This window comes from Dicentrarchus labrax, unplaced genomic scaffold (assembly GCF_905237075.1).
Source record: "Dicentrarchus labrax unplaced genomic scaffold, dlabrax2021, whole genome shotgun sequence".
Classification (NCBI taxonomy): domain Eukaryota; kingdom Metazoa; phylum Chordata; class Actinopteri; family Moronidae; genus Dicentrarchus; species Dicentrarchus labrax.
Window position 1 is genome coordinate 26071327 of NW_026136720.1, and position 19573 is coordinate 26090899.

General features: G+C 38.7%; 1 protein-coding gene across 1 annotated transcript in view; it reads right to left on the bottom strand.

Annotated features, from left to right (window-relative positions):
* The window catches only part of ntrk3a (neurotrophic tyrosine kinase, receptor, type 3a), a 264646-nt gene that overhangs the window by 180503 nt on the left and 64570 nt on the right, over positions 1–19573 (bottom strand). The window contains exon 4 of the mRNA XM_051383180.1: positions 5792–5863. Coding sequence (XP_051239140.1) covers positions 5792–5863 — 72 coding nt within the window. The remainder of the gene's footprint in view (positions 1–5791; positions 5864–19573) is intronic.

Below are 19573 nucleotides of genomic sequence, written 5' to 3' on the forward strand. Positions count from 1 at the left end.
AGATTGCAGCCGGCCATATGCATAGAAATAAAAATATATTAAAAATAAATATTGAAAATAAAATTCACACTTTGTATTCAAGTGCAAAATTAAGACACACAAATGTAAACTTGGTTAAAAAGAAACAAAGGTAAATCTGACCATTAAGTAGTGCAAATCTCTGTAACTGTATATTAGGCCTACTGCACAATAAACAATACACTATCTTACTCTTAAATATCCAGTACAGTAACAAAATTAAATACTGAAAATAAACAATGTTCACACACTTTGCATTCAAGTGCAAAACTAAGACACACAAATGTTAACTTTGGTAAAAAGAAACAAAGGAAAATCTGGCCTTTAATTAGTGCAATTCGCTCTATCTGTATAATACTGCACAATAAACAGAGCACTATCTAACTCTTAAATATTCAGTAAAGTAATAAAAATTAAATATTGAAAATAAATAATATTCACTCACTTTGCATTCAAGTGCAAAACTAAGACATAGCGTGCATGTTACATAAACATTCTTGCCTTTAACTTCAGTAAGCGAGAAGTACTTTCGGTACTTCCAGTTTGAAAACGCTACCTTTGAATTTCCCTGGCTCGACGCCATTGTCTCTGTCTTGTGTTTATAGTAGTAGTTAGAGCGTGCAGTGAGACAGCGTGAGCAGGGCATGTCAGAAAGCCTGACACCGCTGCGCTTCATTCAACCAAATTGTAGTGACACGCCACTTTACATTCTCAGTAACGGTAACGGTGTTGCAACGAGGGGAAAAGTAATTAATTAGATTACTCCATTACTGAGAAAATAACGCTGTTATACTTAAACGCCGTTACTCCCTACACTGAACCCTTATAATTCCTGTTGAAAAAGTCTGCAGCCATTGTTGTGTGACAGTGTTTGTATGAGGTGACACAGGTAACACAATCTGTATCTGGGTGGTCTTTGTTCTTCATAAGAGCCAACATGGTGTTGAGTCAGTCATTCACAGTGTGGCTGCAGGGTGAGAGCACTGAATGCATGTTCATTATCAGGAGTCATAGCAGGAGCAACAGGGGTCAATGTGGACTGAATGGAGGAGAAGATCTGCTTTACTAACACAGAAAGCAGGCAATGGCAACAATGAGTTTGTCTGATATGCCACCCACAGCCTCATATTTAACATTCACAGGCTTCACATCTGACAGGTAGAACTGCATTTAAAATGAGAAAATAAATCTCAATTTATTAACTGAGCTCATTCAAAAACCAACACTAGATTTCAGTATTAAAGGAACAATATGTAATATATGTACTATATTAAAAAATAAAATGACAATATGTCATCAGATTTTAAGGAAACATAAATTGAAATTCTGTATTCTCTAATAATAAGTTACATGTATATTTTTATTTTAAATTTGCATTCCAGTGCAGAATTTCTGTTTATTTTTTTTACTTTGTGATTGCGCCAACTGCCTGTTTGGACACACCAGGTTGTCAGGTATGAACCTAATTTCCAGTCAGAGTCGGAGTCTGTCCAAACTAATAACCCCTTTGCATCGATTTGCATTCTCAGGTAACATAAAGATAAAGCTTCCTATCAGAGAATTATACACGAAAACATATTTATGAATAATATATTCCATTTCTATAGAGCCTTCTAAATGTTACACACTGGACCTTTAATGCACAGAAAGAAACTATCTTTTCTTTTCTACATCACTCTTTGCTGAAGAACAAGTCCACAACACAGTAACAACCGTTTTTGTTAATTATTCTCAAAAGAGCCACCATTCCAGACAGACTGATGAGCAGCAGTTTCAATTGGAGTAAAAGCCCCAAACCTATGCCCACAGTAACTTTCTAATAATAACAATAGTTATGAATATTCATTTATATCTGTATTCTATACATGATTTTCAGTTTTGCTTTTCCAGTAAGGTAACCCATTATGGTGAGAATTACTTGAATCTTGATACTAGTAATAATAGCTAGTACTGAAATCTTTGATCTTTGTATTATTATTATTATTATTATTACTATTATTATCATCATTATTATTATTGATCACAGTATTGCTAGTATCATTAGTTTAGTCATATCCTATGTACAACAGTTAGTTTTGAGACCTTTTTCACTCATCACTACTGTTACACGTGTTTGTCACAACCATTATAAACAACTCAGTTTCATTACAATACAATCTTGTTAATCCCTTTTGTGTGTATGGACTTCTGTCTATATTACTGTAAATAGGACATTATACATGATTAATAAAATAGTATTTTGGTACATAAAACTCACCTTTACGTATTAATTTTAAAGTAAAAACTATTACAGCATTATTGACCATGAATAACTCAACTATAATAACAAATTATGTTGTGATATAAACATAAATCAGGTTCAACTCTGACTGGAATGATCTTCTGTATAACATTAATAATGTTTCTTGTATACAAAAAGTATAGTAAGTGTTTTGATGAGACATATATAAAAAGATTAAAGGTCTAGTGTGCAACATTTCTAGATCTATTTTCAGAAATGGAACATAATATTCATAGGTATGTTTTCATTAGTGTACAATCACGTGGAAATGACAGTTGTGTTTTTGTTTGAGGGCGGCAGATGCAGAGTGGGTCTTCCCCTAATCGGAAGGTTGTTGGTTCAATCCCCGGCTCCTCCTGCCACATGTCGAAATATCCTTGAGCAAGAACTGAACCCCAAATTGCTCCCGATGCTGTGCATCGTTGTGTGAATGTGTGTGAATGCATTAGTTTCTGTTCGATGGGCTTTGCCATCACTGAGTGAATGTGTATGAAAGGGTGAATGTGGCACGTAGTGTAAAAGCGCTTTGAGTGGTCGGAAGACTAGAAAGGCGCTATACAAGTACAGGTCCATTTACCATTACCATTTAACTGTCTCCTTTCCTATTTCCTATGCTAGGCTCTTCTATGTAAAAGACAATCACATTCTTAAAGATAAAATTTGCATAGCCTATTATTACTAGTTAGTCTTAAATTAGCTAATGTTAGCAAATCGGTAGCTAACGAACTGATGAATAATTGATGTAGATAATCTAGCTAGTTACCTAGCATTTTAGCAAGCTAAATTAACATGTGACTACATATCACTTTTAAATTTTGACCACATATAGCACATATGACACAGGTGACAAATCCCACATAAAGTGTCTTTGTAATTGATTCTTTAAGTCGCTAGAACTTCCAACAAAAGATACCCATATGTCACTCAAAACCACTCCCTTAATTACGCATAATTTTAATCTTAATATAATTTAAATGGGTGAGTTATGTAAAAATTCAATTAAATTCCCTAACCTTAATCATTACAATATATTACAGATCCCAACCGTAATCCTCAACTTGAACTGATTCATACCTAAACCCTGAAACCAGGTCTAAATGCCTCAAACAGTCATTTGAAGGTCCAGCCTAAAACGTGGACCTGTCAGGACAGCATCTTTGTAGGTCTTTATGTCCTCTGAGGAGCTGCCCTGTTTCTAAATGACTAAAATACACCATCTGGCACTCTCTCTATCTCTCTGTCTTTCTCTCTCTCTCCCATGTCAGGCCAGCTATATAGCGTGGTAATAGAACCCTTTCTCTGCAGACTAAGGTCCAGACTGACCATGGTTGATGCAGAGCCAGCCTATCATAATTTGAATTATGGTGGACACTGACCAAGCAGCATTATTTGGTGAGACGTAGTTGTGTCTGCCTATAGGGACAATCTCAGCATGCTTATCCAGGGGCAGGTGTCCAGGGTTTAGCTGATTGTCTTGGTACGTATGAGGAAGCCTTGTCTGCTAAGGTAAATAAGTGGAGAGTGTGGCATTGTTAGTTGGGGGAAAGTAGAGGAAAGTTTTTGGTCGTCAATAAACTGGCCGCTGCTCCTAAGGAGAGTTGGCAATCTGGGAATAGATTTTAATAAATCATCATCATCATCATCATCATCATCAGTCATTTATATGAGTATAGCTGTTGCTACTGTTGTTGTTGTGCACCTTTGTCTCTGTCTCTGTTCTTCTCTCTTTACCCCTTTGCCAGTAATTTGGTCGTCCAAGGGTGGGATTGATCACAAGATGAGGACTTTGAGCCCAGGATGAATAGTTGCGCCACAGAAATTTGAATCTGAGGATATCCAATGTGAGGATACACAGGCTAAAATCTGATTGGGCTGAATGAACTGTAAAGACAATTGAGGTTAGGCATTGGACTTGAATGATTAGAGTCAGGTTAACCCATTGGTGAGAGAATAGGACCAAGAAGTGTTACAAGAGAAACAAGTTGGTCCACAGGATGGAGTCCAAGGATGTCGACAGTGGCACTACTCCCAAGGCAAGGATGTAAGTGTTCCAGTCAAATGGTTGGGCCGGAGTCGACATTAAGTAAAAAATGGTTGGGGTTAGGCATCAAACTTGAATGGTTAAAGTCGGGATAACCCACTGAGGAGGGTATAGAACAAAGAAGTATGTAATGTCTTGTGACTTAATGTGTGTCTGTGGGGTAGTGTCTGGTAGGAGCAGCTATACCGATCCAGCTGTCAAAGTGGTGAAACAACTTCTCAAGCTGTTCATCCAGATTAATACTGTTGTCCTCAAACTACACATCTATAGAAAGTGGCTTGGGCTTTATCTGTACTTAAAAGACTCCAACTTCCACATATTTGAAGGATGTTCTTTTCATGAAATTTGCTTCACTTGTTTGCTTCAATTCTTTCTGATGGAAAGTAGCATTTTATTTTTCATGACATTTAAAAATGCTTTACTAAATTGAGTGTGGCAGCTGGATGTGTCTAGGCAAAGACTAGTAATCAGGAAAGAGAGGCACTTTACAGAGTGAGGGGAGGAGAGGGATGGAAATCCTATCAATGTTAAATATAATATATTGCAATTTAAATAATCAATTGCTGTTACTGTAGAGAAACATTAATTTCACATGTCCTAATGCCTAACAGCTCTTACTTAGTGGGTATGAAAGCATGAGATATATATTTCCTGATACCTGAAAAAGCTCAAACTAATCCAGTAAGCAAGTGTTGACCTTCCATAACCTGTGTTTCAGTGTGTGCATGTGTGTTTGTTTGTTTCTCCACATTGCAAATTCAGAGCTGGGTAATAACCCCACCAGCCTTAACTAGCTCATAGCCTGAAATATCACACTATTAGCATCCCAGCAGCGCTGCTTTAAATATCCCTGCTAGAAAAGCCAGCAGCTCCTTCAAAGGCTGTTGGCAGGACTTGTTATAACAAACACACACATATAGCTACACACTGCCTCACACATTATCAACAGTTGGAGTCATAACAAAGACTGACTGACTAAAATCAGTGGAAGATCAAAAAATAAAAAAAATCAACAAACACCCCCCTCCCCTCACCACTATGCCTAATGGTAATTGCAAGTGTGACTGCTGCAACCAATGAAGGCACATTGGCAAAGGAAGAAACAAGATCATTCTTGAGCCACCCACGCACAGGTCAATACATCCAGTACATCATGTTTTGTGTGATTTCCTGCAGCACTACTCTACTCGCATTCTCAAAGGCAAGGTTAAATCTGCACATGTTCAGCACCTGTGTCACCTTTTTTAGCATTTTCATTGTACAGACATTTGTGTTTCTACCAGAACCAGCCACTTTTGGTTACTACACTAACCAAGACCTAATGGAAGGGCAACAATGACCATTTTTTGTGGATCTATACAGGACTTTTTACTGTGATTATGCTGGCGACACTGAAGGCAGAATAGTGTGGAAATGATGTGTCAGCAACTAAAAGACGACAGTCAACTTACAGTTCGAAGAGCTGCAGATATTCAAAGATCTGCCAGGACAGTGTGGTCAGCTTAGGGTTCTTGGACAGGTTTCTGAGGGAGACAAGGTGAAAGACCCAAAGAGGTTAAGACAGATATTAGAAATGTCACTTAAAAACAACAACAAGGTGCCTGGTTAGCTCAGTTGGTACACCTGGCGTCCCATGTACTGAGGCTGAGTCCTTGCTGCAGCGGCCGAGGGTTCAAATCCAACCTGCGGCCCCTTGCTGCATGTCATCCCCCCCCCCCCTCTCTGCCCCCCTTTCCTGTCAGTCTTCAGCTGTCATTATCATAAAGGCAATAAAAGCCCCCAAAAAATGCTTAAAAAAAAAAAAAAAGGATTGTTAGTGTCTTATTGTATACTGGTGTGTTCAAAACTCAACATGGTCTTTTCATTTACTATCCATATACTGAAGCATGTATTATTATTTGCCTATGAATGACTCTATATTTATCACAGTCCCTGTAACATCCAACATCATAGGCATCAGTTTAAATTTACACACACAACAATGAGCACAAAAACAGTGTTTTTGAGAATCAGTACAATATCATGATACTCAAGTGCATTAATATTTTCTTACATCCCTAGTCATGACTCATTTTTGTTAAAGTCCAGGTACAGCCACACTCTTTTTGGAATTTATCAAGACAAACATCATTACATTAAAGCTGCAGTAGGTAACTTTTATAACAATAACTTTTTTTGTAATATTTGCTGAAACTCTATACCATGACAGTAGTACATGAGACAGATAATCTGTCAGGTTCCTCTGGCTCTTTCTAGTGCTCTTAATGGCATTTGCAAGAATTGACCAGGCCTGAAGGAAAACAACTAATCAGAGCCAATAAAGATATGAAGATGGTTTGGATTGAGTCTTGTTCCCAGGTTGTCAAATATCAATGCTGGAAACGACACTCAACAATCAGCTATCTTTTTCGTCCAGGCCCGATGGATTCTTGCAAACGCCATTAGAAGAACGAGGAGGAACCAGAGGAACCTGATTTTTTCATGTGAAAATATTATTTTTTATAAAATTACCTACTGCAGCTCTAATGACTTGATATTTTGAGTCCAAATGTTTATGTAATTTGAAAAGAAATAACGTTAAAACTTTGTTTGATTAAAAAACACACATTGAAGATGCTCCATGTTAATGCCCCTGTATTTAAATGTCAGTCCTTGATATCACTGAATGTCTGGGGATTTTGTAAAACATCAAAAAAGACATCCAGAGCCTCCAAATCTTTGATGTACTATGAAGGTTTCAATTCCAGCGACATCACGACACAGCACGTTATAAATCAAGGAATATTTATAGAGGCAAGAAACTGAGGATTTTTTTTATTACTGACATTCACACCCTGAAGGAATTACACACAAACAAGCAGCTACCAAAACACACACACACACACTCACACACACACACACACACACACACACACACAAACACACACACACACACACACGCACATACATAACAGTGTTTGAACTTTACACAGTCACAACCCATTTCCCTCGTAAACCCTTCTGGGTTGCAATAACACAGAACACAAACACAGGTGTCCGTTTCCATGGCAACAAAAAGCTAACCATGTGGAGGTGCTCAGGCTGGTGTGAGTGGAGGGACAAGACACCCACTGGAATCCAAATAACCTCATTATTTTCAATAATGAGATTATCAAAGCCTCCTGTGTAGGGATGTCACTGTGTGTGTGTGTGTGTGTGTGTGTGTGTGTGTGTGTGTGTGTGTGTGTGATACCTCAGATGTGGTGTCAGTAAACACTGCTGATAAACATTATATTTCACACTTGACTTGTTAGTTTGATTACATTCCTCTGGTTATATGTATATGAAGTGAATATGTCACACTCACTGCTGAGCTCCTCGGGTCACATGTGATGTTCAATGATCACTCTCTGCAACTAACTGAATAACAGCAACGCTGTATGCCATATGCAGCCACCGTAATTTTTCTAAAAGATTAGAACCTTAACAGCAACAACAACATTGGCAAACTCAAGATGTGACTGTTTTTCACTTTTATCTTTTAACCATTTTCAAAGTGTTGTTGTCTTTTCAACATAGACGTTGATAAGACAACAACATTTTGCTGTGTGCCAAGCTACTAGCACATAGCATATCTAAGGAAATCTACAGGAAAGGAGAAACTTGACCGAGGTTCTGACTGAGGCTTGCTCAACTGTTATTGGAGCACAGACCAAAATTAAATAACAGCTTGATGTCTTGAGAAAAGTAGATAATCAAAGGGTCAGTGTGTAGGATTTAGTTGCATCTAATGATGTTGTTGCAGATTGCAACTCCCTTGCTAAAAGAAAGTACACTGGGCGTGAAACTTGCAAGAAATGTGAAGACCCCTATCTAGAGTTCACGTCATGAAAACACACACACGCACTTACACACAAACTCAATCAGAGCAGAAGTTGCTATATTTTCTCCTTTTCATCAGGGCTTATGTTTGGTGACACAGAATTAGAGCAGTTGATACTGACTGTTGTCCTTTGAGAGATGAGAGATTAGAGAGCGGAGCTGGACTAAAGGAAGACAGGGAGAGACAGAAATTGAAAAATAGTGGGTAAACGGGGGGGGCGACACGCAGCAAAGGGTTGCTGCACTTGAACCCAGGCCACTGCAGCAAGGATACATGATACATGCTCTGGTGGGTTTATGTTTGATTCATAAAAGATACTGAACATACAACGCATTGCTTAAGCAGGTTCGAAGCTCAAGCACCTGTGATATGTAACTCTCAAATTAACTTAAAATTGACAGCACCTGCCCACCCCTTATATAATGAATAGCTATGGACAAAAGCACCATTGTGGACAGTGAATTGAAAGTAATTCGGCTAATATCAGATCATCAACCAAACCTTATTTCAGTCAGAAACCTTTGTTTTTGAAAGTGTTTGCCTCTCATTCCCACAAGCTACCAATGGAGGCTGAACCAGTTGAGGAGACAAAAAGTATTATCTTCATGGATTGTATTGATGGTGATACATTTACATGTATGTATATATCTATATATATATAGATATATACATATACGTATATACACACATATATATATACATATATATATATATACAAATATATGTATCTTTTAACCATGTTCAAAATACGGTTATCTCTTCAACATAGACAAACCCAAAAGTTCCAAGAGGGGCGGGACTCAGGATGTGTCAGTTGAGTTTGCTCATTTGTCAATCACGTATTATGCATTATTGTCATGTAATAATAGATAGTTCTTTGTGGGGATGCTGACAACAATTACCTCAAATCCCATGTCACTCTGCGTGTGTATGTTTGTGTGTGTGAGTGACAATGCATGCTTATTCCCATGTGTAGGTGTCTTGAGTAACATGCTTGTGGTCTTGACTTGGGACCAAACTACTTAAAACACAAGCTGATGATTCATTCTTCACAGTTGATATCTAAACAGGTTTGCTCTCAGCCCTCAGGGAGAAAGACTGTGTGTGTGTGTGTGTGTGTGTGTGTGTGTGTGTGTGTGTGTGTGTGTGTGTGTGTGTGTGTGTGTGCGCGCCCATGTGTTTGTTCATAATTTGAAGTGTAATCCTGTAGTGAATATGCAAGCTGGCACTCAATATTTGCATGATAACATGGTGATGCAACTAACTGTGCATATGTTATCTCAGTGTTTCTCTGACTAAATGTGTACATGCTGCTCAAACATGTACATACACTCACAAACCTAAACAAATGAACACTGAGTACTGTTATTTATGATGTGATGTAACTCTCAGACCCTTCCTGCGTAAAATAAGTCCTGTGCACAGTTATAACTATGGCTGAGTTTATAAGCCGATGGGCCCTCCAAGCTACCAAAGTCCCCCTATATCTCACACATGGGCCTCTGAGTCATTGTTTCATTGTTTTGTAATTGGTGTCATGGACTCCCTAAGCTGGGCAGCTTGTAAGGAGCATGGTTGTATAGGTGCTGTGTTCCACTATGGCAGTCTTTTGGAGGAGACCCACCAAGCAAACAAATTGAACATTGCCTTGCTTGTTGCAGCGGGCGTGTCGACGCTTGCAATCATTTTCGTTTGTATCTTTAATCTTCGAGGCCAGCAGGATCCCAAAAGGTACAATAATGTCGTCTCTCTACGCAAAACTTCACGAACCAACACTGCTTTTCAGCAAAATACTGTCTACCCGGCAAGCCAATTGCATTTATGGTGCACAAGTTGAATGTTAAACTTCCCCCCCATCTCTTTTTTTACATCACTGGTTGGTCCCCCGTCACCTGCAATCCCACAATGCCTTGCAAAGTGATTCTGTCATTTTCATGTCCCATAGAAAATGAGTGGGGGCATGCATTGCGTCATGCAGCCTTCAGTGGGACTTTACTGTTACATGTAGAAAGGAGCTGTGTTTGAAGCTTTTCTCAAGGGGCTGCTGTCCATGGTGCTGATCATAAGCACTGTGTGCAGTATGAGTGGTCCTATGACATGTTACTTTCCTAGCTCTGTGATTGAACGGTCAGTTGGTTTATTAGGAAGATGCTGGTTCTTTACTCCTGTAATACACTTGCAACACAAAAATTCAACAGGGTGAGAAGTTAAGCCCTTGACAATGCTCAGAACAGACAAACCAAACACTGGCTCTAGACAGGGCCTTTTAAAAGATTTAGGGCCAATGCAGTTTCTCATTAGGTTAGTGTAGATGCTGCTAGCATCAGTTATACCAAAACTGAAGACTATTTTCTCCATTGAAAAAGAGCAAATAATGTCACTAAAGGCTTTTCTCCATGGAAAAGATGTTTTTTCTCTTCTCCCGAGTAGCGTCAGTAAGAGTCTGACTACGTTATATGGTTCATTGATCTGATTGGTTGAAATTCACCTGTAGTAGACAATGATGGAGATGGTTCATCCAATCACCTGCTGAATATTTGTAAAAGTGCCCACCCTTTTCCAAACAGTTTGAAGGTACAACCCCGATGATTCTAGCACAGTCAAGTTAGAAGTGTGCACGTGTAGAATAAAAGCCATTTCGATATTTGTACTGGTGCCACAAGTGTGTATGGGGTTTTGTATGCAGCTCCCTTTATTAAAAAGCTGGTCAGCAGACAGAGATATTCTAACTGTGCCAAATGAAGGGATTTAATTCCCCCTGACCTCTACTGCTATAAATGTACACACTTATGGTGCTGGAAGGCACTATGGATGAAAGCATCACTAAATGGCACACATACTTTAGGCTGTGTATAGGAGCTAACAGTCCCACAACAGTTCTCACTGCCATTCCCCTCACACTCAGTCCTCTGTACATGCAGAGAGTGTCCTTTAGAAAGGTCAACCTGACTACAATAAGGCAGAAAAGGACAGCCTCATATTTAAAGCACTCAACGCACACACACATCAAACATGATGAATGTGTGTGTGTGTGTGTTATTACAATTTAGAATGTGCAATGAGGGAAATGAGTCATGACCATGAGAAGGTCAGAGGCGGCTTGTGAGCACTGTGTGTGTGTGTGTGTGTGTGTGTGTGTTTATCCTGTTTACAAAGGTGTGTGTATTTGCACATGTGTAGGTGTCTGAGTGTGTACACGTGTGTGCACATATGTAAATGTCTGTGTTAGAATCATCAGCATGTGAAGGGCAATGTGGTAACTAAAAACTCTCTCTCTTTCTTGGAGACACACACACACACACACACACACACACACACACACACACACACACACACACACACACACACACACACACACACACTCATTATGGAAGGCTAATAGTGTATCTAACATAGTAACATAGTACCTTGAAATTATTCTATGATACCAGGTGTATAGTAAGAGATAGTGTATGGACTACTTTATGGAATGGCTTACACACAGAGGTTTATAGTGTTTTTTGAGGACTGTTTGTGCTAAAGGAGCATCGTCATAAAGTCAAGTAACTAACAAAAGACAGATTTCAAAATGTGTCACCCATTGGTTTGTGAAGTAGTGTTTTGACACATTGGCAGTCACCTTGTTGGTTTTTCGTAGCCGGTTAAGTACTATGGGTTTAGCTGCTCTCATTGGTTGCACTCCATAGCAGGAAACAATGGTGGCTGGCCTTGTCACACACACTCTCATTATAGATATACAGTGCACTGAAATATGTTTGTGACAAGATTTGAGGAGATAAATAGGCAACGCAGTAACGAAATCTTGATTCACATTTGATCAGTACTGCCTAGTTTAACAGCTTGATTTGAGTTTTGTGCGATGAGTTGGACGGACTCACTGAGAATCAAAAGGTAGCCACGCCCTAAGCATACCCCGCTTTTTATTTTACTGTAAATGGGAACATTATTTACCAAATCATTGCTGTATGCTGGCCACTAAATGTTGGCCATTTCATAAAATATAGGTTTAAGACACGTGTTGGCTTCACTTCACAAACCTATAAGCTCTGCCCAGTAATTATATACCGTCAGTGGTTGCCAGCATTAGTATGAGTCAACTTCCAAAAACACTGGATAATACGTAACTGATATTGTAATTAAGTAGTGTCTTTCATTAGATACTTGGTAAAAGGCCACCCCCATCCCGAGTTCATAACAGGTTTTTGATTACAGGTTGAAGTCTCAAGCCAAATTTTATATAATCCAGAAGACATCATTGGGTTTCATTCAAACACTTCCCTGTTAGGCTTGTGGTGAGGGTTAAGGTTTTGTGAATTCAAATCTTTTTACAAAAATATGTCTTAATTGTTTTGGCTTTATTACTTGAGATTTAAAACATTTTGAAGTAATTCGGTTTTTCAATTTCCGAATTCCTCTTAATTTCCCTGACATTTCTGTTTTGTACAACACTGCCCCCTTGTGCATATACAAGACCCTACTACATATGCCTTTAAGCCTATTACTCAGTCATTGTCATTCACATCTGCTTCGCATTAATCCATTGAAAGCTTTTAACCTGAATTGATCCCGATTATCCACCTGATTATTTGTCACTTGCATTTTCTGAAATCACAGGTATTTGCATTGTTTCTGTGTTTTGATTTGCTGCATTATTGAGCCAAACAATGTCCTTTGTTCTGCGACACATATGCTCAGACATCACAGAGCCACTGAAGAGTGTGCATGATGATGGCACAACCCTCAGCATGCTATTATCATATCCTCCACTCTGTTTGCATATCTGAATGTGTGTTTGTGGAGGTGGTGTGACATATAATAAAAGAGACAAAATACGTGCAGCTTAATCTGCATATGTTGAAACAAGCTGCTCTGACATGTTTAAACACTAATTTTATTCCTACCATTAAACCTTTATCCATACTATGCTGTCTTGTTTTCTTCATTGTTATATATGACCAGACCAATACCCATTACAAATGATCCTGCTCATTCTGGGTGATTCTTACAACTACTGTTTTTATCACAGATATAAAACACATTTCTTCCTGATCACTACATGTGACCTACTTTCTTAAATTTTCTTTCTCAATTGCCTATGAAACAATGGCTACAACAAGGTCAGAACAAGAACTGTATGCGCCATGGTGTCATTTCTGGATGCACACGGCTCCACGGTCAAGTTAGCATTAAAAAATATGTAACATCCGGTTATAGTTTTGAAAATAAAGCTTGCGTGGTGTACTTTGTGAAACGTTGTGTTACTTTTTGTTTAAGTTCCAGTGTTTTAGTTTTAGGAGGATCTATTGTCAGACATGGAATATAATATTCATAGCTATCTTTTCATTAGTGTATAATCACCTAATTATCAGAACTGTTAGAATAAGCTGTTTATATCTACAAAGGGAGCAAGTCCTTTTCTACACAGTCTGAAATGATTCTACATTATAGCCCAGAACAGACAAAACAAACATTGGCTCTATATACAGATTTATATATTGATTTAATGTTAAATCAATAAATCTGTTGATTGAATGTGTTCAACACCGTTGGAACCCAGCCTCTTATGTCTCTATTATGAGGATGTGAAAGTCAACTGTGAAGTAGAGTGGCTTTATATATACACACCGATCAGCCATAACATTATGTTATAATTATAATGTTCTGCAGCCTCAACAAACTGAAGCACTGTGTGTTCTAAAACCTTTCTATCAGAATCAGCATTGACTGTTTCAGCAGTTTAAGCTACAGTAGCTCGTCTGTTGCCTTGGCCACCCATGACCCTGCCTCTGGTTCACCACTTTTCCTTCCTTTCCATGGACCACTTTTGATAGATACTGACCACTGCTGACAGTAGAAATAAAGCGTTCATGTTAAAAAAAAATCCAACACACATATGTGCTTCTTTTTGAAATGCCAATGCAGTGTCTTGCGCCTCGTTGCGTTGCAGCAAAAGTTGACCTGGATTCAATTGTTTTGTCAGTTTTATGTTTTTGTACTGTTTGACCTATCTGAGACCATTTTTGACAGGCACCAAATAAAAATATGGATATGCCTTTAATATATATTGTACATGTTTAATATGTGCTGTGTTTGTACCTGCATACAAAGCACTGTACATATATGTTTAAGAAGAAATGCCTACAACAAAAACTCCTCTGTCCTTCCCTGCTAGCATCACTGCAGCTTTCAGCCAGTCAAAGTTAAAAAGTTTTTACAGCACCTTCAATGATAATCTGAAATATCTTAAAAGAAAAACAACAACAAAAGTATCATCACGAGTGTTTGTCTTCCTCAGTCTGCCTGCACTGACTCTGACTCTCCACAGGGGTTCCTACCACTGCTAAATACAACCCTACAAATCTGACTGACTGAACGAGTAAAAAGAAGCATGCATTAAAATTCATGACTTTTTGTTTCAAAGTGGATTCTGTACAGTTCCCTCAGCACACATTTATTCACACAGAGGATTTAATAGGCTTGGTTGTGGAGACTAAATTAGCTTTGAAAATACATGCAAGGTTTTAACTGTCAAGGGCATATACAGCCTATGATATGGATACCAACTCAAAGGCATTATGTAAGGCATATTAGAGCTTACAACTCAATTACAAATATGATCATCACAGGCGGAGAAAAGACAAAACAGACAGAAATACAAACATTAGAAATGGCATACAAAGAACTAATATTTATCCTGATCAGCTGGCATCAGTAATTAATACACACATTGAGTATTATTAATACACACATTGTGCATTAATTACTGTGGCTGTATCTTGTTGCACTGCTCCCTGACATCTAGCCTGTTAGATATTTTTCAGGCATCTACAAGGCATTGGCAAGCCCTGTGATGTCGTCTTTTAACACATATAGCGATCATCCTCTGGCGAGAAAGCAAAGATTTGCCTCTGATCTGGGATCTGTTGATAGTCATATCCACATATTTCACTACAGTATAAACTTCCCTTTCAAAGTAAAAGCACTGAAGTAATCTTTTATTTAACACAACTTCACTTGTAAAAGATTTTCTGGAAGTGAACCGGATGAAGGGCTGTATATTTCCACTGCGCTCTTGCTCTCTTGAGTAAACAAACCACACGTGCTTTCTGGTTACCACTCTTCACATTTATGCCATTGTAAATAAAATGAAAATGTCGATTTTTCATGGACATTATACAGGGAACAGTGTATAGGGAAACAAAGGGCTGCAGCAGCTCTGCAGCAGCCATGCAGATGACACGCAGCCGACATGCCATCAGTGTGAATGCCCCACTTGTGGAAGAAGCCATTGCGCACCGGAGACACCACCGCTGCTCAGGCGGCCTATGTGAACAGGGTGTTAGTCAGTCACTACTGATAATGGATTTTGCAAGCAAAAATGCCAAACGTTCAGTATTTGTATTATGCTACAGCAATACTAAATCAGTGGGTTACTTCTTTAATGACCACAGTTATCCATTCACAAGACACTCGTTAAACATATAAAGAACACAAAGTGATCAATGATCATGATCTGTCAATACATGCAATGTTTGAATGTTAAATGTTAAATGCTTACTGGTTCACATATAGGCAAGAGACAGCATGCCTCACTTATCCCTCCATCTTTCACACACACTCACTAGTCAACCTGTCTCAGAGGTACCATGGTGACAGTCAAGCTATTAGTGCAAGAGATGACTTTCATTGTAACCTAATGAGAGCTGCTCAAGAGGTCATCACTCACTTTCACACACGCACAGACAACGTCTGAGTTCAACTCATTCCTGAAACACACAGTCTGTAGCCTCTGTTAAACAGTACCTGAAGCTTCATGACTGAATTTCATGGTGCTCTTAGGCTGTAAGAGTAACGACAATGTCACCACTGATACTGTGCTTTGATTAGCAGTCAGATGTGTTCCAGTGTGCTCCGACATTATAACCATATGGAGGATCAAGCCAGACTCACTCCCAAGTCATCGCAGCTTGGTCTGTGGCCCTTTCCTTCAAAATATCATGCTAAAGGTATCCCTCTAGTGTCTTTTCTGTCAAAGTCATGAGGTGTGGTACACAAAGTGAGAAAGTCTGCATATGGAGGTGATGGTGTGGATGGATGACTCAAGCAAACACAGGATTTTAACTCTGGAGACTGCTGTTTGTTTCCCTTCAGAAACCAAAAGACAAACAATTTCTATTAAGTTTAATTCACTAGTGTACATTTACTAGTGAACTTATTCATGTACATATTGTGCGTAAAATGAGTACCATCTTTTCTTAAACCTAACCAAGTAGTTTTTTGTCTAATCCTAACCCGACTGTTACTACTATTACTGCTAAATTTCCCAGACCCATAGAAGGGAACTAATAACTAATAATCCAATATTGGTTGTTTTTTGTTTGTTTTTTTAAATAACCCAATCTTTCTCCTTTACTTTAACTTTTGTTATGTTTTGTAATTGTTTCCTTCTCTGGGTCAAGCTTTGCCATTCCAGTGCCACCGCACTGGCCCACTGGATGACCCGAACACCGGTCACTAGACAAGGGGCCTACTAAATTAGTATTTTACTATATGTTATTATGTTTTTTATTAATATATTATAGAGTTTTTATACATACTAATTATTACCATTTTCATGACTTATTAGTAATTATATATAATTCATGTTGCTATTATTAATAATGTCTCATCAACAGATGACAGATCAACAGACAACAGGTGTCTCTTTTGTATATGTCTGGTTAGTCGGCAGTTTGAATGAAATGGATTTGTGATTATGTGCTGTAACTCGCTCTGCACTTTTGGCATCGGTTGAGTGTGGGTTGGTTGGTTGTGTGTGTGTATTTTTCACTTCATATTTGTTCTCTCAAGCTTGAAACTATTCCGAGAGGAAGGACATGAATGGGAAAGAGAAAGAGAGGTGTCCATGTGAAAATCTGAGTTTTTAAGAAACTGCTGTTTACCTACAGTGCGTCCCTGTTGTATTGTGTATAAAACTGACCTGTGGCATCAAATGTGAATGTGTGTATGTGCACACATGAAAGGGTGTTTCTGTTTTTGGTTGTGAATTGTTTTAAAGCAGTAATGTTGGCCTGAATATAAAACAGGAAAAACACGACCTCCTGTAGTAGGGCTTTTTTTTTCTATCTATGTTTGTCTCACTGGGAGATTTGTGGGCGTTTAACGGCTGCTTCACTGACAGGGAGCTTAAAAACAGTGTATCTTTTTGAGTTGATATGAATTTATAAACATAGAAGCATACCCCAAAATTACACCGGGCATAGCTTTACAACACGTTTGGCTCCGTGATCCGCACATCTTCAAAACCCACTGAGAGTTTTTCAGAAGTGTAGCCTCTTCATAGCGTGTTGCCTGCCCAGTGTTGTATATTTGTGTATTTTGTGATTTTGTTTCTTCGCTTCAAATATCTTCTGACTGATTGACTTCTGGCCTGGTGCCACAATGTTGAAAAAAAATCCAGAAAAATTCCCCCAAAACATTGTTTTAGATTGTCTTTTAGTCCTTAGCAATAATGAGTTAAAAAGCTGTCTATCATTGTACATCTTTAGCTGTGCATCTTCACAACATATACTGTAGCCTCACTCTAATCTTATTATGTTTATGCTGCTGCCTCACATTCAGACGTCATTTGATAACTTTCTGACAGCTAACTAAAATGAACATTGTTCTGCAGTATAGTGCAGTAATGCTTCTCCTCTCAACAGGACAATTAGGAAGAAAAACAAGATTGTGCAGCACAACCTTAAAGCTATTTAGTCATATCCTGCATGCTATGTTACAATGGATGTTTATTCATCAAGCAATCAAACATTATGGTATTAAAGAAAAGTAGTGCTAGAAGAAAAAGTGAAGTAGAATAAATACAAGACAGATATGAGGAGGGGGGAAGGAGGCACCGGGAGGGGAGAAGATCAGAGAAGAGAGCATATGAGAAGCCATAGCATAGAGGGTTAGTGAGGAAACATGGGTTGAATGTATATGTTCCTTAAGTAAATCCCACCAAATCCTCTATGTACCTCAGGAGACCTTTAGCAGAGCCCACGTTGTTTCTTTAATCTTTTCTTTTCATCTTATTTCTCCTTTAATCTCCTACTTTCATTACCGCTATACTTGCCCCAGGTTGACCAGTCTATGTTATTGTAGACACATTGCTCAATGGGAATAGCATTAATTACGTGCATTTCTTATTAATATATATATACATATATAATTTTATACAATAAACAAATCCTTGTTGTCACAGAGGAACTCAACACTGCTGGAGCAGCCTCCTTCTCCTCCATCATCATCCTGCTGGACCTTTCAGTAGTCTCTACTCTGGCTGTTCACAACCTAATTCAAGAGATAATCTGAGACCCTCAGGGTCCCTTTATTTACTGATGCTGTTCCTACCACAGCTATGCAGATAACTCAATTAATTCTGTTTTGTAGCCAATCTGAAACCCAAGCAGCACAAGTCTGCACACTCAACCTCAACAAAACCTGCTCTTCCTCAAGTACCTCTTCCTTTCAGGGAAGGTATCTCACTCCACTCTCCATTACCATTGAGAACTACCATTGGTGTCCCTGGCTCAGACTGCAAGAAACCTGAGTGACACTGGATAACCAGCTATCCTTAGTCACTGTGACAGCCCATTCCTCCAGATTCATCATCCACAACCTCAGGAGGATCCGTCCATTCCCAACCAAAGAGACAGCACAGGTTCTAGTCCAAGTTTTTGTAATCTTATGCCTAGTAACTCACTCTTGGTTGATGTGCCTTCAAGTGCTATCTGACCTCAGCAGTCCAGAATGGGACACAACACTCCTTCTTCGTACCCTGCACTGGCTACCCATGGTTGCTTGAATCAGGCACTGGCTTACTGTGCTAGGTATGGTGAAACTATACACCCTAGCCTGTCCACTACAGCCAATCAGCTTATATTACATATTTTTATTGTGAACAATATTTATCAAAAGACTCAAAAACTCATGCATTTGATACTTACATAATACTTGTTGGTTTGGATTTTTAATTTTGTTGACAAATATAGACTCAACCAAACTCATCCTTTAAATTGGTGGTTCTGAATCTTGGCCACTGATCTTAATATGAAGCTGTACCTGCTCATCACTGGTGGTTATAATCAGTTTAAACAAAGAGGCACAACAAAACCTCTCAGATTGTTTTATTTGTTTAAGAATGGATTCACTGTTGCTGCAGGAAGTCTTCATAGTTTTTGCAGTGATGGGGCCAGTGTAATGCTGGGAGTGAAGTCAGACTGGAGCTTGTTGTAGGTCAGGCACTGGATGTGACTGGGGGAACAAAAGACTTCCAGGCCTTCCATGACAGTCTATATTCATATCCAGTCTTTGCAGTTATGTATGTTAT